This window comes from Haliotis asinina, chromosome 8 (assembly GCF_037392515.1).
Source record: "Haliotis asinina isolate JCU_RB_2024 chromosome 8, JCU_Hal_asi_v2, whole genome shotgun sequence".
Classification (NCBI taxonomy): Eukaryota; Metazoa; Mollusca; class Gastropoda; order Lepetellida; family Haliotidae; genus Haliotis; species Haliotis asinina.
This window is the reverse complement of record NC_090287.1, coordinates 5,310,005-5,327,250: the sequence shown is the minus strand read 5'-3', so window position 1 is coordinate 5,327,250 and position 17,246 is coordinate 5,310,005. Positions and strand designations below refer to the sequence as shown.

At 41.4% G+C, this 17,246-nt stretch overlaps 1 protein-coding gene across 1 annotated transcript in view; it reads left to right on the top strand.

Annotated features, from left to right (window-relative positions):
• Window positions 1–615: 615 nt before the first annotated feature.
• LOC137295085 (transient receptor potential cation channel subfamily M member 4-like) overlaps window positions 616–17,246 on the top strand; it is a 39,357-nt gene continuing 22,726 nt past the window's right edge. The window contains exons 1-12 of the mRNA XM_067826368.1: window positions 616–941; window positions 2,726–2,882; window positions 5,839–5,930; window positions 6,554–6,707; window positions 7,436–7,631; window positions 9,368–9,534; window positions 9,737–9,926; window positions 10,133–10,236; window positions 12,495–12,592; window positions 13,944–14,101; window positions 16,569–16,685; window positions 16,829–16,968. Of these exons, the coding sequence (XP_067682469.1) occupies window positions 922–941; window positions 2,726–2,882; window positions 5,839–5,930; window positions 6,554–6,707; window positions 7,436–7,631; window positions 9,368–9,534; window positions 9,737–9,926; window positions 10,133–10,236; window positions 12,495–12,592; window positions 13,944–14,101; window positions 16,569–16,685; window positions 16,829–16,968 (1,593 nt within the window). The 5' untranslated portion in view covers window positions 616–921. The remainder of the gene's footprint in view (window positions 942–2,725; window positions 2,883–5,838; window positions 5,931–6,553; window positions 6,708–7,435; window positions 7,632–9,367; window positions 9,535–9,736; window positions 9,927–10,132; window positions 10,237–12,494; window positions 12,593–13,943; window positions 14,102–16,568; window positions 16,686–16,828; window positions 16,969–17,246) is intronic.

The following is a 17,246-nucleotide window of genomic DNA, read 5'->3' as shown; positions in this document are numbered from 1 at the left end:
TATCATTTAATGCTTCATTCATTCACATTTGTGCTACTTTCTTTTATTCTTTTTCCTTATTTCTTTCATTCATTCACATAATTCTTGCTCTTAATTCTTACTATAATTCATTCATTCATTCATTGTAAAATTCCGACTGATACAATAAAGTGGCTGAAATTCGGTTTAAACACAACTGAAGTTGCGCTGGGAACGTCCAAAGTCACTGTGCGTTGGAGCATGACGAGGCACACGTTACTTCGTACAAACAGGGATACTCTACAACCTCTATATAGGCTCCCTTGTAAAAATAGCAAAGAAAGCAAGCGAGTGACCTATTCCTGTTGTAGAGTATCCCTGCTTCGGATGAACTTGAGGTTTTATTTGGACGTTCATGTTTGAGGTCAATATACGGGTCGAATTCTATAGACATCTGATTACTCTTTTGATTTATTTGTGCTGAAATTATCTTTAGTTTGGTTGTGGAATTTAGCAGGGATAACCAATATAGGCTCCCTGATTTTAGGGATGGTCTCGGATTGTTTTTAATTCATATTTGAGACTGAGTAAGGCTAGAATTGTAAACTCCCTACAGCGATTGCCGTCATTCAATATGAATCACACTTCCTCAAAGGCAATGTTTGAAGTTCTTGAATCGCATCGCAGTACATTATATGGTCTCTGATTATAGATCTCTCTTCATCTAGAAGTGCAACTGTCAGTGTCACCATCTGTCCGTGAAAGAACTTCAAGTCATGGACGTATGGAAAAAGAACTGAACGTTAGTTCAGAGCACGTGGAGGGTGTTTTTGTTAGTTACAATATTTCACAGATATACCAATATTGGATCAAGGTCGAGGAGATGTGTGGCTGTATATAACGAAGATGTTCAAGTTGATCCTGGGGTCAGCGAATAACTAGCCGGCTGTTATTGAGGTCAACATGACATTCGACAGTAGAAGGTACGTGCATAGTCCCATCTCCACTGATTACACGACCTCTCAGTTCTACCAGGCCGACATTACTGCATAATTACTACTGACCTAGACTGGCTCCCAACCACCGAGGAAATCAGCACATGTCAATCTCAGATCACACTTGTATCTTAAACGTTAACACCATGTCATGTTGTGTGATGACAGTGTTGAACAAATATTAGTTTTAAAAAATATTTACATAAAATAAATAAGTGTATTTATACCAATATGTATATTAACCCTGTCACTCAGTGTGCTGGTATTTTAATCATATACTCTAAAGTGAGGGACACTCCAGTAATTGTCAAACATACTAGGAATGTATTTACATATGTCTGCTTTACATAACTCACAAAGGTTTTCATACAACAAGAACAAAATATATGCATTTATGCATTTTGATTTATCATGGTATAACCTCTTTGAAATGCTAGTATTTGAGGGAGTTATCTTATTATAAGGCAACAATAGTTGAAGGGCTAGTCATAATTAATTTATCCAAGACCATCACAAACACACATACATCTGCAAGTGAAGACAAATGATTCACAGCCACAGTAAGCCATCTATCACTGCAGTCACCAAGACCACACTGATCTGTGACCTAGATCTCTTGTATATATACGAGTAAGATCCTGTAAGTGGTCAGTAAGATATTTTCATTGAAAGTACTGTGGCAAACCTAAAATGACAACGACTGTTCTATCATATCTGGTTACTGTTATGGTCAGATTGTTCCAGCAGCGATTCACTTCACCTCCACAAAAGAGAAATAAGAAAAGCAAGATTAATGGATGTCAGCTTTTTTAGTGTGTATAACTTGACGTTTCAGAGTTTTTGCTTGGTCCTTCATCTGCTCCTTCATCCTTCATCTGATAAAGGAACCAGCATACACTCAGAAACATTGTGTTATTCACAATAAACTCTGTCAGACTTCATTGCAGAAGGATAGTTTCTTTTGCTCCGTAGTGTATACTTAGGCTGGCTGCTGACAGCTGCTGTTTTCCATTACTTTACAACTATGAATAATCAGAACCTGTCTTTTCTAAGTGAAAAGATTACTTCAGGAGAACTGAAATACAGAAGGTACTTTCTATAGTATTAACAACAGTTTACTCCTATTTTTGTATTTCAGTTTGTATGTCACCACACTTAAAGTTACTGCAGAATTGTGTTTATTTTCCACAGGACCAGGCTGTAAGAAGTGTTTATGCTGCTGTACATGCCTTATCTGAACCACATGCAAACTGTGGTGCAAATGGGGCTGCGCAGCAAAGAGAAAATTACAAGGTATGCGAGGGAAACAAGCAAAGGTTGGCAATGTACCTCCGTTAATTTCTGCTTATTCTTGTTCCGTCGCTCCATTCAAGTGGAAGCCGGCAGGGGTAATGGAGGTGAAGAACAATCTGAATACTATGCATGGCAGTTAAAATATTGAATTAAACATATTTCATGTGAGTAATTATTAAACATAGGGTAGAAAATCTGAGAGCACAACCGAGTGAAGAAATGGGAGTGTACCTTTGATGGTGGCGAGGTTTAATTTGACATAAAAATATTTTTCAAAAGGAAGAGATGGATGCCAACCTTTGCATGCTTTGCTCGCATAAAAGAAGACTTGTCATATTCTCTATGCTGCGCAGCCCCATTTGCGCTACAGTTTGCCTGTGTCTGGACAAACTCCTACCGTGACAAATTGTAGATATGTTTATCATGACTCTTCCAGGTGATCCATACTGAGCAAAATGTGATATGCCTATTTTCAACAGAGTTCAGTTCCTGAATTATGATGTGGCATGGAGCTCTGATGATGATGATAATGAAGATGATGACAATAAAGTTGACGCTGACGCTGAGTCAAATGACATTGGTGAGAAGTTCCTGTCAAGAAGTGTATCAGAATCGAAGACTAATGACTGGAGCACTGTAAGTACCATCGTTATATATACTAGGCACATAAAGAAACTGTGTATACATAAATTTAAAATCTAAATTTATCAAACCTGTGTAGATACATAAGGATTTAAACTCAAAGATAAATGACATGTATCCAACATGCATGCATATGCCATGTTCTGTGACGTCAGTGGTTTTGTCCTTGAGACGTGCAATATGTTGTTGCATGTGCATTCCAGGAAAGAGAAACTGAGCAAATGAATTCCACACAATACTGTCACTTTGGAAAGCTCAACCCCTGCCCTTGCGAACGTTCATAAATTAAATGGCTATTGAAATACATAGCATGCCAAGGCTAGCGTCTGCACAACGTCATGAGGCCATTAGGATGGTCCATGGGGAATGGTCCATGGGGAATGTCTGAAGGACAAGTGGCTGCACATTTCCACGGACACGGACATGCCACTTCTGCACTGGTGAGATGCTACCAGAACTCAAATGGCGTCATCGATTTGCCATGTTCTGGACATCCACGTGTAACAAAACCTACACAGGACAGATGGATAAAGGTCACCCATCTTTGCCACAAGTTTCACGCCGCAGTGATGGCTGCAGGCCTTTGCCGTAATGACTCCAACACAGTTCAACAATGTTCATACCCCCATCATCATCACGGGATCAGACCATGATGTCCCACCATACAACCTATCCTGACACACCGAATGCTCACCCAATGTTGTGTCGAAATCATGTCGGCAGACCCTTGTCTTGGTGGAGAAATGTAGTTTTTACAGATGAGTCCAGGTTTAACATTTCCCATAGTGATGGATGTCAGCGTGCCTATCTTGGAGAGGAATTTGCTTTAATGGTGGTTTCGTGATGATTTGGGATGGAATAACAGCACGCCTAAGAACTCCTTTGGTGATTGTTCTACAGGGATCAGATTCTTTGACCTGTGGCAATTCCCTTTCTGCAACGTCATGGCCCTTGGTTAACATTCCAACAGGACAATGCCTGGCCTCATACAGCAAGGGTTGCTATGGATTTCTTGAAACACCAGTACGTTAATTTACTGACTTGGACGACAGACTCACCGGACCTCTCTCTGATAGAGCATATTTGGGACGAGATGGATCGACGTATACGCCATCTTCTTCATCTGCCAGATAATGTCCTTGCCTTTACAACAGAATCTGGCGTGACATCCCACAAGCCTTCCTTACATGTTGGATGGGCTCTATGTGTCGTTGATGCAATGCTGTTCTCAATGCTGATGGTTTACATACCCGTTATTGAGCTTGTAACATGGTCGTTTGACCCTGTCCCTGCTTGTGAACTCATGACGTCATTGTGATTGACTTTCTAGTTGAAATTCTCCCAACTTGTTATGGTCTCATGATCCCTCCATGAAAGTTTATACGTACTGTTGATGTTGTTATCGTACGTATCAACTGGGACAATGCACAGTTTCTTTATGTGGCTAGTATAGTTCTGTCCATGTTAAATACATCTACCCTGGACAAGTGTTCCATGTTGTACATGCTGCCCCCATACATTTGAATGTAATGAAGCATGACACTTTGGACTGTGGGTCACCATGCTCAGGTGACATGAGGTGTTTTGCCCAGTCATTGTCCCCAGATATCACTGTACTCAGATAGTATGTCATTGTGCCCGATGATATGAGTTATTGTGCCCTGATGGTATGAGTTATTGTGCCCAGATAGTATGAGTTATTGTGCCCTGATGGTATGAGTTATTGTGCCCAGATGGTATGAGTTATTGTGCCCTGATGGTATGAGTTATTGTGCCCTGATGGTATGAGTTATTGTGCCCAGATGGTATGAGTTATTGTGCCCTGATGGTATGAGTTATTGTGCCCCGATAGTATGAGTTATTGTGCCCAGATGGTATGAGTTATTGTGCCCTGATAGTATGAGTCATTGTGCCCAGATGGTATGAGTTATTGTGCCCCGATAGTATGAGTTATTGTGCCCAGATGGTATGAGTTATTGTGCCCCGATAGTATGAGTTATTGTGCCCTGATGGTATGAGTTATTGTGCCCCGATAGTATGAGTCATTGTGCCCAGATGGTATGAGTTATTGTGCCCTGATAGTATGAGTTATTGTGCCCTGATGGTATGAGTTATTGTGCCCCGATAGTATGAGTTATTGTGCCCTGATGGTATGAGTTATTGTGCCCCGATAGTATGAGTCATTGTGCCCAGATGGTATGAGTTATTGTGCCCAGATGGTATGACTTATTGTGCCCTGATGGTATGAGTCATTGTGCCCTGATGGTATGAGTTATTGTGCCCTGATGGTATGAGTCATTGTGCCCTGATGGTATGAGTTATTGTGCCCAGATGGTATGACATATTGTGCCCAGATAGTATGAGTCATTTTGCCCTGATTATAATGAGACATTGTGCCTAGAAAGTAGTAATGATTTTCCACCTATGACATGGGTGAATGTGCCCAGATGACATGAGTGATAGCGCCCAGATGACATGAGTCAATGTGTCCAGACTAAATGAGTCACTGTACCCAGGTGACATGAGTGATTGTGCCCATATGACATGAATCATTTTTTCCAGATGTCCTTAGTCATTGTGTTCAGATGACATGAATGATTTTATCCAGATGACATGAGTCATTGTGCACAGATGTCATGAATTGTTTTGCCCAGATGTTTGTTTAGGCTGGCATATTTATTTGCTTAGCAGGTTTGTTGTTTAATGTCACACTCAGCAATATTCCAGCTATGTGGCGGCAGTCAATCCAGACAGTGTCCTCCCATAACTCATACGTTTACAACTTGTGTGAGTGCAGCATTAAACAACAACAAATAAATAGATTCAACCAGGCATTAGGTTTTGATAAATCTTTGACACATAGTGTTTGTCATCAGTTTATACAACAGCTTTTAGTGGTCATCTGTTTGCAAAAGGTTTTGTTTATTGTGGACAGTATTTTTTGTTCTAGAACATAGCAGTAGGTTCAACAGATGAGATATGGCTTCAGCAGCTGGAGAAGTGCGAGTGTGTCGGGTTTGTGGCCAGTCCAGATAACAACAGGTAAACCTGGCTTTACACAGATCATTGTTTATAGATACTGCTGAAAATGTGTCTTAGAATGAGAGATTCTTTTAATGTTATGTCAGGGGTTCAAAAAATGTTTTAAAAGCCCTTTGCCACAGTGCCAGTGACTGAAAGAAAGAAACTTTTTCAGACTGATTTTCCACTTGCCCTGATTTTTATGACGTAATCGTGATGATGAAATTATGAAATAATAAATCAACATGGTGTTTGATGTTAATGTTTACGGAACTATCTATCGAAAATTGATAAGTAGCCAAGAAAGATATCCCTACCTTATTATTATTATTGCAAAATTTCATAGCTACAATTTGAGCAAGTATGAAGTGAAATCCAAGTTTAACTGCAGTTTGAAACCTTAAGCCGAAATTACCTAATAGCTCATGGACAAGTAACATACCATTATTTGATTGCCGCATTGCAGTTTTTATGACTAGACTCCTAAAACAACATTTTAGCATGAATTAAGAATACATACAATTATTACTGAATAGTCCGAGTTTTCAAAGCACAGTAATCTGCTCCCGACGAAACAGCCAACGAGTGAAATATTTATAGTCAGAAACACAGAGAGCTATTATTCTAGTCTTCTCTCTCGTTAGCCTGTGCCACTGTGGTCTGGAAAGGAGGGATCATGCCATCAGTCGGGATGAGAAGGATTCTGAACCTCACTGGAGCAGAAACACCAATATCAGACGGTGTAAAACTGATGCTGTTGGCAGGATTCAGTTCCAAGATGATGCCCTTGACTCCTGGGTAAGATGGCATTTGATGTCGTGAAAAGAAAAATTCAGCATTCGTTTCGTTATGTTTTCAGGTGGAAATGCCTTGAAGGGATCAAACAGTAGGTTATAGATCTAGGTGTGTTCAGATGTTGGCATTCAACAATGAAAATGTTACTTGTATTTTAGTAATGACACAAAAACTGGCTTTAGTTGTCAGATTCAACTTTTTCTTTAAATCCAATGTTCAGGTATCTCTGCATGGAAATTTGTATGTTCAAAAAGAAACATATTAAAACCAAACTTTAATCAGTTAATATCTGGTTATAACATGGGAAAAGAGGACTTTGCTAAGTAGTGTCAGACCAGACTAATTATATTTCTTGTTTTATAGATTTTTGTCCTCTGAAAGCCTAAACGCTCAAAGTATTTTACTTCTGGCAATTTATGAAGTGAATACGGGTCAAACACAACTTAAAAAGTATTTTCTTGTAGGTTTACACTTTGAGCCAGTAAAAACATTAAGTTTTTATTTTTTGAGCAGGGAAAATTAATTTTTATTTGTTTTCTTATTCTTGAAAAAATATGGAAGGTGGATCCATAAAACAAGAAATAAATTGGTCTGGCCTTGGTAATACAGAGTAAAAGTGAAGGTGCATTGTTCAAAGAATCAAAAAATATGATAAATATACCTCTAATTTGTATTTTCAATTGCACACACATGAAGAACTCAAGTTTTAATGTGACCTCGTTCTCTTCAAGTATTTCCGCCTGGATTTTGAGACTGCAGAGGAGAAGTTGCAATACCTCCTGGGCAACATCCTGCATCTCTCTCATTACAACCTCTACATCCACTTCATGGACTTCGAACAGGTTCACGATGACCTGACAGACAGTCAACAGACAACGCTGCAGAAGAGCCTAGAGAGTGGACTCAAAACTCTCTCTCTGAAGACCAGTACGGCTCTGAGCATTGTATATTCTTGTGTTGGAGATGGGTTTGGAATGGGTGTTAGAGAAGGGGTGGCCGTGGACCTGGAGTTGGAATAATAACAGGCGTTGGAGATGGAGGTAGAGCTGTTGATGGGGGTTGGTCATTTGAGCTGAGGATATGGTTATAGTTGAGATGAGGATCTTGTTGGGCCTGGAGATGAGGCAGGGGTTGTAACAGGGGTTTGAACTGGGGTTGGTCATCAGAGGTGGAGATGGAGTTGTTGCTAGGGCTCTGGTTATAGCTGGGCGGAGCTGGGTTGGGGTTATAACTGGGTAGAGATAGGGTTGGGGTTAAAGCTGAGTGGGGTTGGGGTTATAGCTGGGTGGAGATAGGGTTAGGTTAAAGCTGGGTGGGGTTGGGGTTATAGCTGGGTAGAGATAGGGTAGGGGTATAGCTGGGTGGAGCTGGGGCTGGGGTTGATAGTTGGGTGGAGCTGGGGCTGGAGTTATAGCTGGGTGGAGACAGGGTTGGGTTATAGCTGGGTGAAGATAGGGTTGGGGTTATAGTTGGGTGGAGCTGGGGTTTTGGTTAAAACTGGGTGGAGCTGGGTTCAGGGTTATAGCTGGATGGAGCTTGGGCTGGGGCTGGGGTTATAGTTGGGTGGAGATAGGGTTGGGTTATAGCTGGATGAAGATAGGGTTGGGGTTATAGTTGGGTGGGGTTGGGGTTATAGCTGGGGTTGGGGTAATAGCTGGGGCTGCAGCTGGGGTTATAGCTGGATGGAGCTGGGGCTGGGGTTCTAGCTGGATGGAGCTTGGGCTGGGGTTATAGTTGGGTGGAGCTGGGGCTGGGGTTATAGCTGGGTGGAGATAGGGTTGGGGTTGTAGCTGGGTGAAGGTAGGGTTGGGTCATAGCTGGGGCTGGGGTTATAGCTGGGTTATAGCTGGGGCTGGGGTTATAGCTGGGTGGAGCTGGGGTGGGGTTTTAGCTGGATGGAGCTGGGGCTGGGGTTATAGCTGGATGGAGCAAGGGTTGGTCATTGGAGCTGCTTTTTTGTTGACGGAGCTGGGGTTGGGGTTATTGTTGGGGTCGGGTTTGGAGAGGGGGTTTGAGTTTGAATAATATCTTGGGGTGATTTTTGTTTGATTTATCACTGTCACAAAATAGTTTTTAATTCCCAAATACATGCAAGGATTTGGTGCTCAAATGTACTAGATTTTGTACTCTATGAAGGTGTAATCCCAAACACGACATATATTACATTATCTGTGCCCACATAGATATGTCGCAAGTAGGTAATATTAGGCCAGAATTACCTATTGAAATTGTGTAGCAGGCAAAACATTTCAAAGTTATGCTGACGTTCAAATCGTGGGGCTGAAGTCAGAAACCTTGGTCTAATGATAAAAAATGGTCAGCAAGCTGACAAGGTAAAGATTTCATCCATTATGTGTGACTCCACTGAAAAGCAAATTTAGAGTGATGAAAATGTCTTGGTTCAAATTCATTTCCTGATAAGATATTAGTCTACTAATGTGACAGTCTTGAACAGTATCTCAATGTAATTCGAGAAAACCTTGTAACTTCACAAAGCTAAGTTTAGACAACGTTGGTGTGGTCCGAGTGTCGGTTGATGTTTCAAAGGAAGAGGTGAAATAAGTAAATCCATGTGAACATAAGGAAAGAGAAGAAAACCAAGAAAATGTTCCATATTTGAACATGTCCCAGGACATTGATAGATAAAAAAAATTGGTTTTCAGAGTTATTTATCAGCTCAACGGGCATGAAGACGGGTGTGTCACGTCACATCCACAAAGTCCTGACGAAACTATGCAACAACCCAGTGTTCCATGCAGAGGTGTTCCGTCTGGCTTGTGCACCTTGGGGACACCTTGCAGATGCGGAGAGGTCAAAGTTCACTGGAACGGCAAGATTACAATTTTTACATGAATTACTAAAAATGAATGAAAGAGATTTTGATTGAAAGATCAAACTTTAAGAATATACCAGGCAATCATTTAGTCTCTTTTGACTTAAAGTGAATTTTGATTATTGAACATTCTTAGAAATTACAACACACTATAAGACTGATATTGGGGATAATTTCAATACTTTTTCCTTCAACTTAGGATACAAGTGTTCAGGTGATAAAGCCAGGCCTGAGGGAGAAAGAGAATGTGTTGGGGGAAGAGTTATCCCCCTTCTTCAGTCATTACCTGCTGTTTGATGATGGCGTCATCAATCCAACACCCACTTCAACCAGCATAAAACACACATGCTCTTTCAGGAAATATATCAAAAACACTCTAGATCACTTGAGTAAGTTGTTTTGAAACATACAGTTAAAGGTGGAATCCAAAACTCTTGTAAGACTTTGAACATAAGTGATTTGTCTTAATGAGGGTGTGATGACTTGTTAAAACAGTTAAAACAATTTCCTGAAAGTGGAAAGCAGTTTCTGGAAACTTTACAAAATTGGTATGAAGACAACATCGTTTCAGCTACAAACCCTGATTTCCCTGCAGGTGATGATGCCGTAAGCGTGTATGTTCTGATCAATGGTGGATGTGTGGCACTGCACCGGGTGTACAAGGCCATCAAGACTGGGCACCCAGTTATCATCATACAGGTAGGGTTTTACAGATGCAAAATTCTCTGCTTTTGGTATGATGAGCAAACACTTTGGTATGATGAGCAAACACTTTTGTATGATGCACTGGTGTTGTTAGCAAACACTTTGGTGTGATGAGCGAACTCTTTGGTGTGATGAGGAAACATCTTGGTATGATGAGCAAACACATTGGTATGATGAGCAAACACTTTGGAATGATGAGCATACACTTTGGTATGATGCACTGGTATTATGAACAAGCACTTCTGTGTGATGAGTAAACACTTCGGTGTGATGAGGAAACACCTTGGTATGATGAGCAAACACTTTGGTATGATGAGCAAACACTTTGGAATGAAGAGCAAAAATTTGGTTTGATGAGCAAACACTTTGGTATGATGAGCAAACACATTGGTAAGATGAGCAAACACTTTGGTGTGATGAGGAAACACTTCTGTGTGATAAGCAAACACAGTGGTATGATGCTCTGGTATTATGAACAAACACTTTGGTTCGATGAACAAACACTTTGGTGTGATGAGCAAACACATTGGTGTGATGAGTAAACACTTCGGTTTGATGCACTGTAATTATGAGCGAACACTATGGACTGATGAGCGAAAACATTGGTGTGATGAGGAAACACATTGGTGTGATGATCAAACACTTTGGTATAATGAGTAAACACTTTGGTATTATGAGCAAACACTTTGGTCCGATGCACTGGTATTATGAGCAAACACTTTGGTGTGATGAGGAAACACTATGACTTGATGAACGAACACTTTGGTATGATGAGCAAACACTTTTTTATGATGAGCAAACACATTGGTATGATGAGCAAACACTTTGGCATGATGCACTGGTATTATGAACAAACACATTGGTGTGATGAGCGAACACTTTGGTATGATGAGCAAACACTTTGGTATGATGAGCAAACATGTTGGTATGATTCACTGGTATTGTGAACAAACACTTATGTGTGATGAGGAAACACTTTGGTATGATGAGCAAACACTTTGGAATGATGAGGAAAAATTTGGTATGATGTACAAACACTTTGATATGATGCACTGGTATTATGAACAAACACTTCTGTGTGATGAGCAAACACTTTGGTGTGATGAGCAAACACTTTTGTGTGATGAGGAAACACTATGGCTTGATGAACGAACACTTTGGTATGATGAGCAAACACTTTTTTATGATGAACAAACACATTGGTATGATGAGCAAACACTTTGGTACTGTTGTATTGATGTCATGGCCAGAGCCCCAGATAAGATTTAGCTCATGTGGGTGCAGTACCCACTGTAGTTTTGGGGAGTAGGTATTTCGAATGTCCAGTGGGTATTTCATTTTCCGTTATCCTCTGCTTTCCAATATTTGGGCATTTCAGTGATTTTTTCTCAGCTAAGTATAATGACATTGAGTAAGTTTACTAAGCAGGCTTGTACTGCCTTATGTCATACTTAATCAAATTAGTTTAAATATAATGGAAATGATTTCATAAAAAATCACTCCTCCTATGCTGACAGTACAACGTGATGGCAATCAATGTCTTTTTCAATACTCAAACAAGTGTTATGAATTTATTCCAAATGCACATGTTTAAACTGTGTATGTATCTAACATTTTGAATGTGTAATTGGTATGCAGCAATTATTTTTCAATGCGAAATTGGAAATTTTTTATGTGTATTTTATCTGGATACACGGCATATCTGGGCCTAAGTCCTGAATTATTGTATTGCTGTCTTCACACAGATGTAGTATTGAAGTCATATCTTATTGTATCGATGTCATGACATGGCTCTAGTATTGTGGCCATGATCTGCTGTGTTGATGTCATGACTTTTTGTATTGATGTGATGACACAGCTGTAGTGTTGATGTCATGACTTTTTGTATTGATGTGATGACACAGCTGTAGTGTTGATGTCATGACTTTTTGTATTGATGTGATGACACAGCTGTAGTGTTGATGTCATGACTTTTTGTATTGATGTGATGACACAGCTGTAGTGTTGATGTCATGACTTTTTGTATTGATGTGATGACACAGCTGTAGTGTTGATGTCATGACTTTTTGTATTGATGTGATGACACAGCTTTAGTAGTGATTCCATGACCTATTACACTGATGCCATGGAACTGATGCTCTGAAAGGCATTGCACCACCATGTGATAACTTCTGTGTCCTTTATCCAAGCACAAGACATTTCCCTGTTGTAGACAGCAATATGTGTGTATGTATTTTTTATCTGTCTTCTAGAGAACTGGTGGTTATGCGGACAAACTTGCCAAAAACTATTTTTTAGCACAGTTAATTCTTGAGAAGTTTCTGGACCAGACAGGCAAGATAGCTGTAAGGTATGTTACCCTGAAACATGTACTCACCATAATAAATCTAAACATGCTTAAAGAGACAGCAGCTAGAGTCTGGGGAATTCAGGGTGGGGGTGTGCAGAGACAGTCAAGGGTGGGTCAGAGGCAGTTCGAGTTGGGTCAGAGACAGTCTGGGATGGGTCAGAGGTAGTTCAGGTTGGGTCAGAGGCACACCCTGGGTCATCCTTGATATCCCCAGGGTATACGTTCTGATAAGTCTCCACTATACCCTGGATGCATTTACGGCTTGGTCCGAAAATTCTGTTACCTCCTTTGCTGGCTCCGCATTCTTACAGTAGCCAACCGGCTAAGCCGCCGTTACAACTGAACTTGCCAGTGTCAACAAAGATAACTGTCGCAGCTGCAAAGGTTTGTTCGCAGTGCAACTGAGATTTGGGGGAAACCATACAGACACATTGATAGGTCCGAAAATTTCAAAGAATATATGCAAGAACTCCTTCTGCCTCTTTCAGAGAACCCGTGCATGGTTCGCCAGGTTTAATTGGTTAGATAATTTAAAAAGCAAAAGTGGGTTGTGATTGGCTCACTCAATTTCCCAACGTATACGCCTGATTGGATAAAAAAGCCAGCCAAGGGAGGTAATGTATGGTTTCCCCCAAATCTCAGTTGCACTGCGAACAAAACTTCGCAGCTGCGACCGTTATCTTTGTTGACACTGGCAAGTTCAGTTGTAACGGCGGCTTAGCCGGTTGGCTACTGTGACAATGCGGAGCCAGCAAAGGAGGTAATAGAATTTTCGGACCGAGCAGTAGATGCATCCAGGGTATAGTGGAGATTCATTGTAACATATACCTTGGAGATATCGATGATGGTCCTGGGTGGGCCAGAGGCTGTCCAGGGTGAGTCAGAGACAGTCACGGGTGGGCCAGAGGCTGAGTCATGAGTGGGCCAGAGACAGTCAGGGGTTGGTCAGAGACAGTCACGGGTGGGCCAGAGGCTGAGTCATGAGTGGGCCAGAGACAGTCAGGGGTTGGTCAGAGACAGTCATGGGTGGGCCAGAGGCTGAGTCATGAGTGGGCCAGAGACAGTCAGGGGTTGGTCAGACAGTCAGGGGTGGGTCTCCCCTAACTATGACAGTTTCCAGGGTCAGTTATGAAAACAATACACATGTTTGTACCTAAGGCCAGCAAAACCCATCCCCTACTATTATTCCTACTATAATGACTGATCATTAAGATGTGTGTTTCTGGCTCAACCAAACTGACTGTCTCATGGATATTTTACTTGTTCATTAATTGAAGAAGGTATGTTTTACTGGTACTCTTCTGCCATGTCACTGTGATGCTTCCTACAGTATACACTAAACCCTTCCTAGGTCAAAGCTGAAACCAGCTAAAGTGTTGGAGGATATCGATGAGGAAGATGAGAAGAAAGTTCGATATATATTGGAACACAACAACCTGCTGACTGTGTTCGATCCTTTGCATCAGACCCAGGGCCTTGACATGGTCATCTGCCAGGCTCTGCTAAAAGGTGGGTTGCAGAGCAGGTGACACTTGTAGCAGAGCAGATGTTTATTGTAGCGTAGGTGCTACTTATTGAAGAGCAAGTGCTGCTTACTCAGGTGATACTTTTGGCTGAGCTGGTAGTGCTTGTTGCAGAGCAGGTTTGCATATTGCAGAGTAGCTGTTCTTTAATGAAGAGGAGATATTTTCTGCTCATTGAAGAGTTATAGTATTGCACATTGCAGAACTAATATTGCACAGTGTAGATCTATACACAGAGAAAAAGTTAAGCACCCCCCTAATTAAATAGTTATGACCATGCATTGAATAGCCCAAATAAATATGACATTTGTTGACACCAATCAACATTAGGTTTGCAATATATGGTCAGTGTTTTAGTGAAACCAGAGCGCCAGAACACAACAAACAATGCACGTGCAACAAACTACCCATGCTTTTTCCGAAATGCAGTATGTCCGTGCAGGCGAAATTCACTATTTAATGGGCTTTTTCCAGACGGTTTGTCATTACCATAAACAATGCCACGTAGGAGGTTGTCTGAAGACCAAAGATGGCACATTATTGGTCTTCATGCTGCAGGAATGTCCTTTAAGGCGATTGGAAGACAAACAGGGTACCATTACACTGTGATCAGCAGACTCATTAGAAAGCATGCCTAGACTAATCAAGTTAAGGATCGTCAACGTTCGGGACGTCCCCCTGTGACGTCACATCGTGAAAACAGAGCACTGATACGGCTGGCGAGACGTTTGCCCTTTGCGACCAGTACAGTCCTGAAACGTCTTTGGCTTCGAAATCGCCAATTGAGCTCTAAGACTGTTAAGAATCATTTGAGGGCTGCTGGATTGGCTTCGAGGAGGGTAATTAGACGTCCTCTGTTGACCAATGACCACAAACGACGGTGACTGATGTGGTGTCGAGCGAGGGAGAACTGGAACTTGAGGTCTTGGAGAAGGATCCATTGGTCTGATGAAAGTCGTTTCATGCTGCATCCCAAAGACGGTCGAATGCGGGTCTGGAGGCAGGGAAATACAGCCTATGCTCCTAGGAACATCCTACCAAATGTTCCTTTTGGAGGAGGCTCTGTGATGGTTTGGGGATGCTTTTCACATGATTGCAAGTTGGACCTGCTGACTATATGGGGCAATTTGACAGGTGCGTGATACATCCAGGAAGTGCTGCAGCCACATGTCGTTCCTCATTTTGACAATCATACTCTTGCTTCCCGACCTGTATTTATGGACGACAACGCCAGACCCCATTGTTCCATCGCAGTGAACCTTTTTATCCAACAGAATGTTGTAGATTGGTGTCACTGGCCAGCCATGAGTCCTGATCTCAACCCTATAGAGCACATCTGGGATATCATTGGTCGTTGTGTGCAAGCAAGAGAACCTCCACCACAGAACTTGAATGAATTGGAGGCAGCACTGCATGAGGAATGGCAGAGAATACCCATGATTCAATTTCAGCGTCTTGTTAGGGGTATGCGACGAAGGGTTGGCGCTATGATCCAGGCAATTGGAGGAAGTACCCGTTACTGACTGTAAATTGTTTTGGACACATTTTGTGAGCTCATGGACAAATGCCATCAACACATGTTCACCCATAGCTTTACCAGCTCAATAGTGTCACAGTATTTCATATGTATGCAAAATTACCCCCTTTAATGGTCAGCTTGTAACACAATAAATGGAACTGTAAATCAGACACTTGTGGTGTTCTAGTGTTCCCAAGAATGTGTTCTTTGATAACCTATCTTAATTACTCATGTTTATTTCACCACGGTCTGTAAATTTGTGTGTGTTCAACTCAGTGACCAAAAACACCTGGGGGGTGCTTAACTTTTTTCTCTGTGTATAGTATTCCACTGTGTAGATCAAGCATTGCAAGTGTAGATCTAGTATTGTATAGTATAGATCTAGTATTGTACACTGTAGGTCTAGTAATGCACAGTGCAGACCTAGCATTGCACAGTGTAGATCTGGTATTGCACAGTGTAGATCTAATATTCCACAATGTAGACTTAGTATTGCACAGTGCATACTGAGTATTGCACATTGCAGACCTCTGCTGTTGTACCTCTGCAGACTAATATGTTACATTGTGATATTGCAGTGTATGAAATAAGGCCCATTGACTGCCCCAGACGGGCTACATTTCTGACAGATGGTATAACTAGCCAGCCTGATAGTCAGGTGAAAATTTGCTATGTTCCATACATCTGAGTAAATTCACCATATCTTGGTGTCTTGTCTAGTAAAGTCCATTAGGGGCTGGTAACATTGTGAAGTTACCAGTCCTGATGTCTGGCTGGGTTTGTGGCTTAGTTCCTACACCTATATATTGCTAAAGAAAGAATATTACAACCATTCACGCATTAGTAGTATTAAGTGCAGCTGCCATATCTTTTTATTGTCAACTCCCTGCCATACAGATCTTTACTTTATTGTTGACTTGTATCCTTGTTTCAGGAAACCAAGAGACTCAGTTGAACAAGCTACTTGAATCATTTCAGACGACATCAGCCACCAAACTCGTGGCACCCAATAGGACTGGTCCTAGGTCTAGTCAGCAGGATTGTTTTTTGAGTGAGTCTCATGAAGCAATTGTTTTGTGTCATTTAATCCAGAAACTATAGATTGATGTTTTAATCAACTGTACTAAAGTCATTTGTTTGTAAGAATCATGTAATGATCATGAAATATCAGTCAATGTCCTGATGCATTCCCAGGTTCAGACAGCATGCAGATGGACTTCCTGATCGAGGCCATGTTGAATTATAGCTCAGATGTGGTTGACAACATCTTGAAGGGACAGCTCTGCCTAGTTAAACACTTCACCCTGTACAGGTTCTGTCAGCTATACAACAGGGTAGGTGTACTGTGCAGAGGAGGGGTGGTCTTTGTTCAGTCAGATGTGCAACTAGGTAGGTGTATTGTATAGTGGAGGGTGTGTTCTGTCAGCTGTACAACTAGGTAGGTGTATTGTATAGTGGAGGGTGTGTTCTGTCAGCTGTACAACTAGGTAGGTGTACTGTATAGTGGAGGGTGTGTTCTGTCAGCTGTACAACTAGTTAGGTGTACTGTACAGTGTTCCCAGAAATTATTGAGAAAATCTTTGTTTTTTTTATAATGATGCTAAGATTGGAA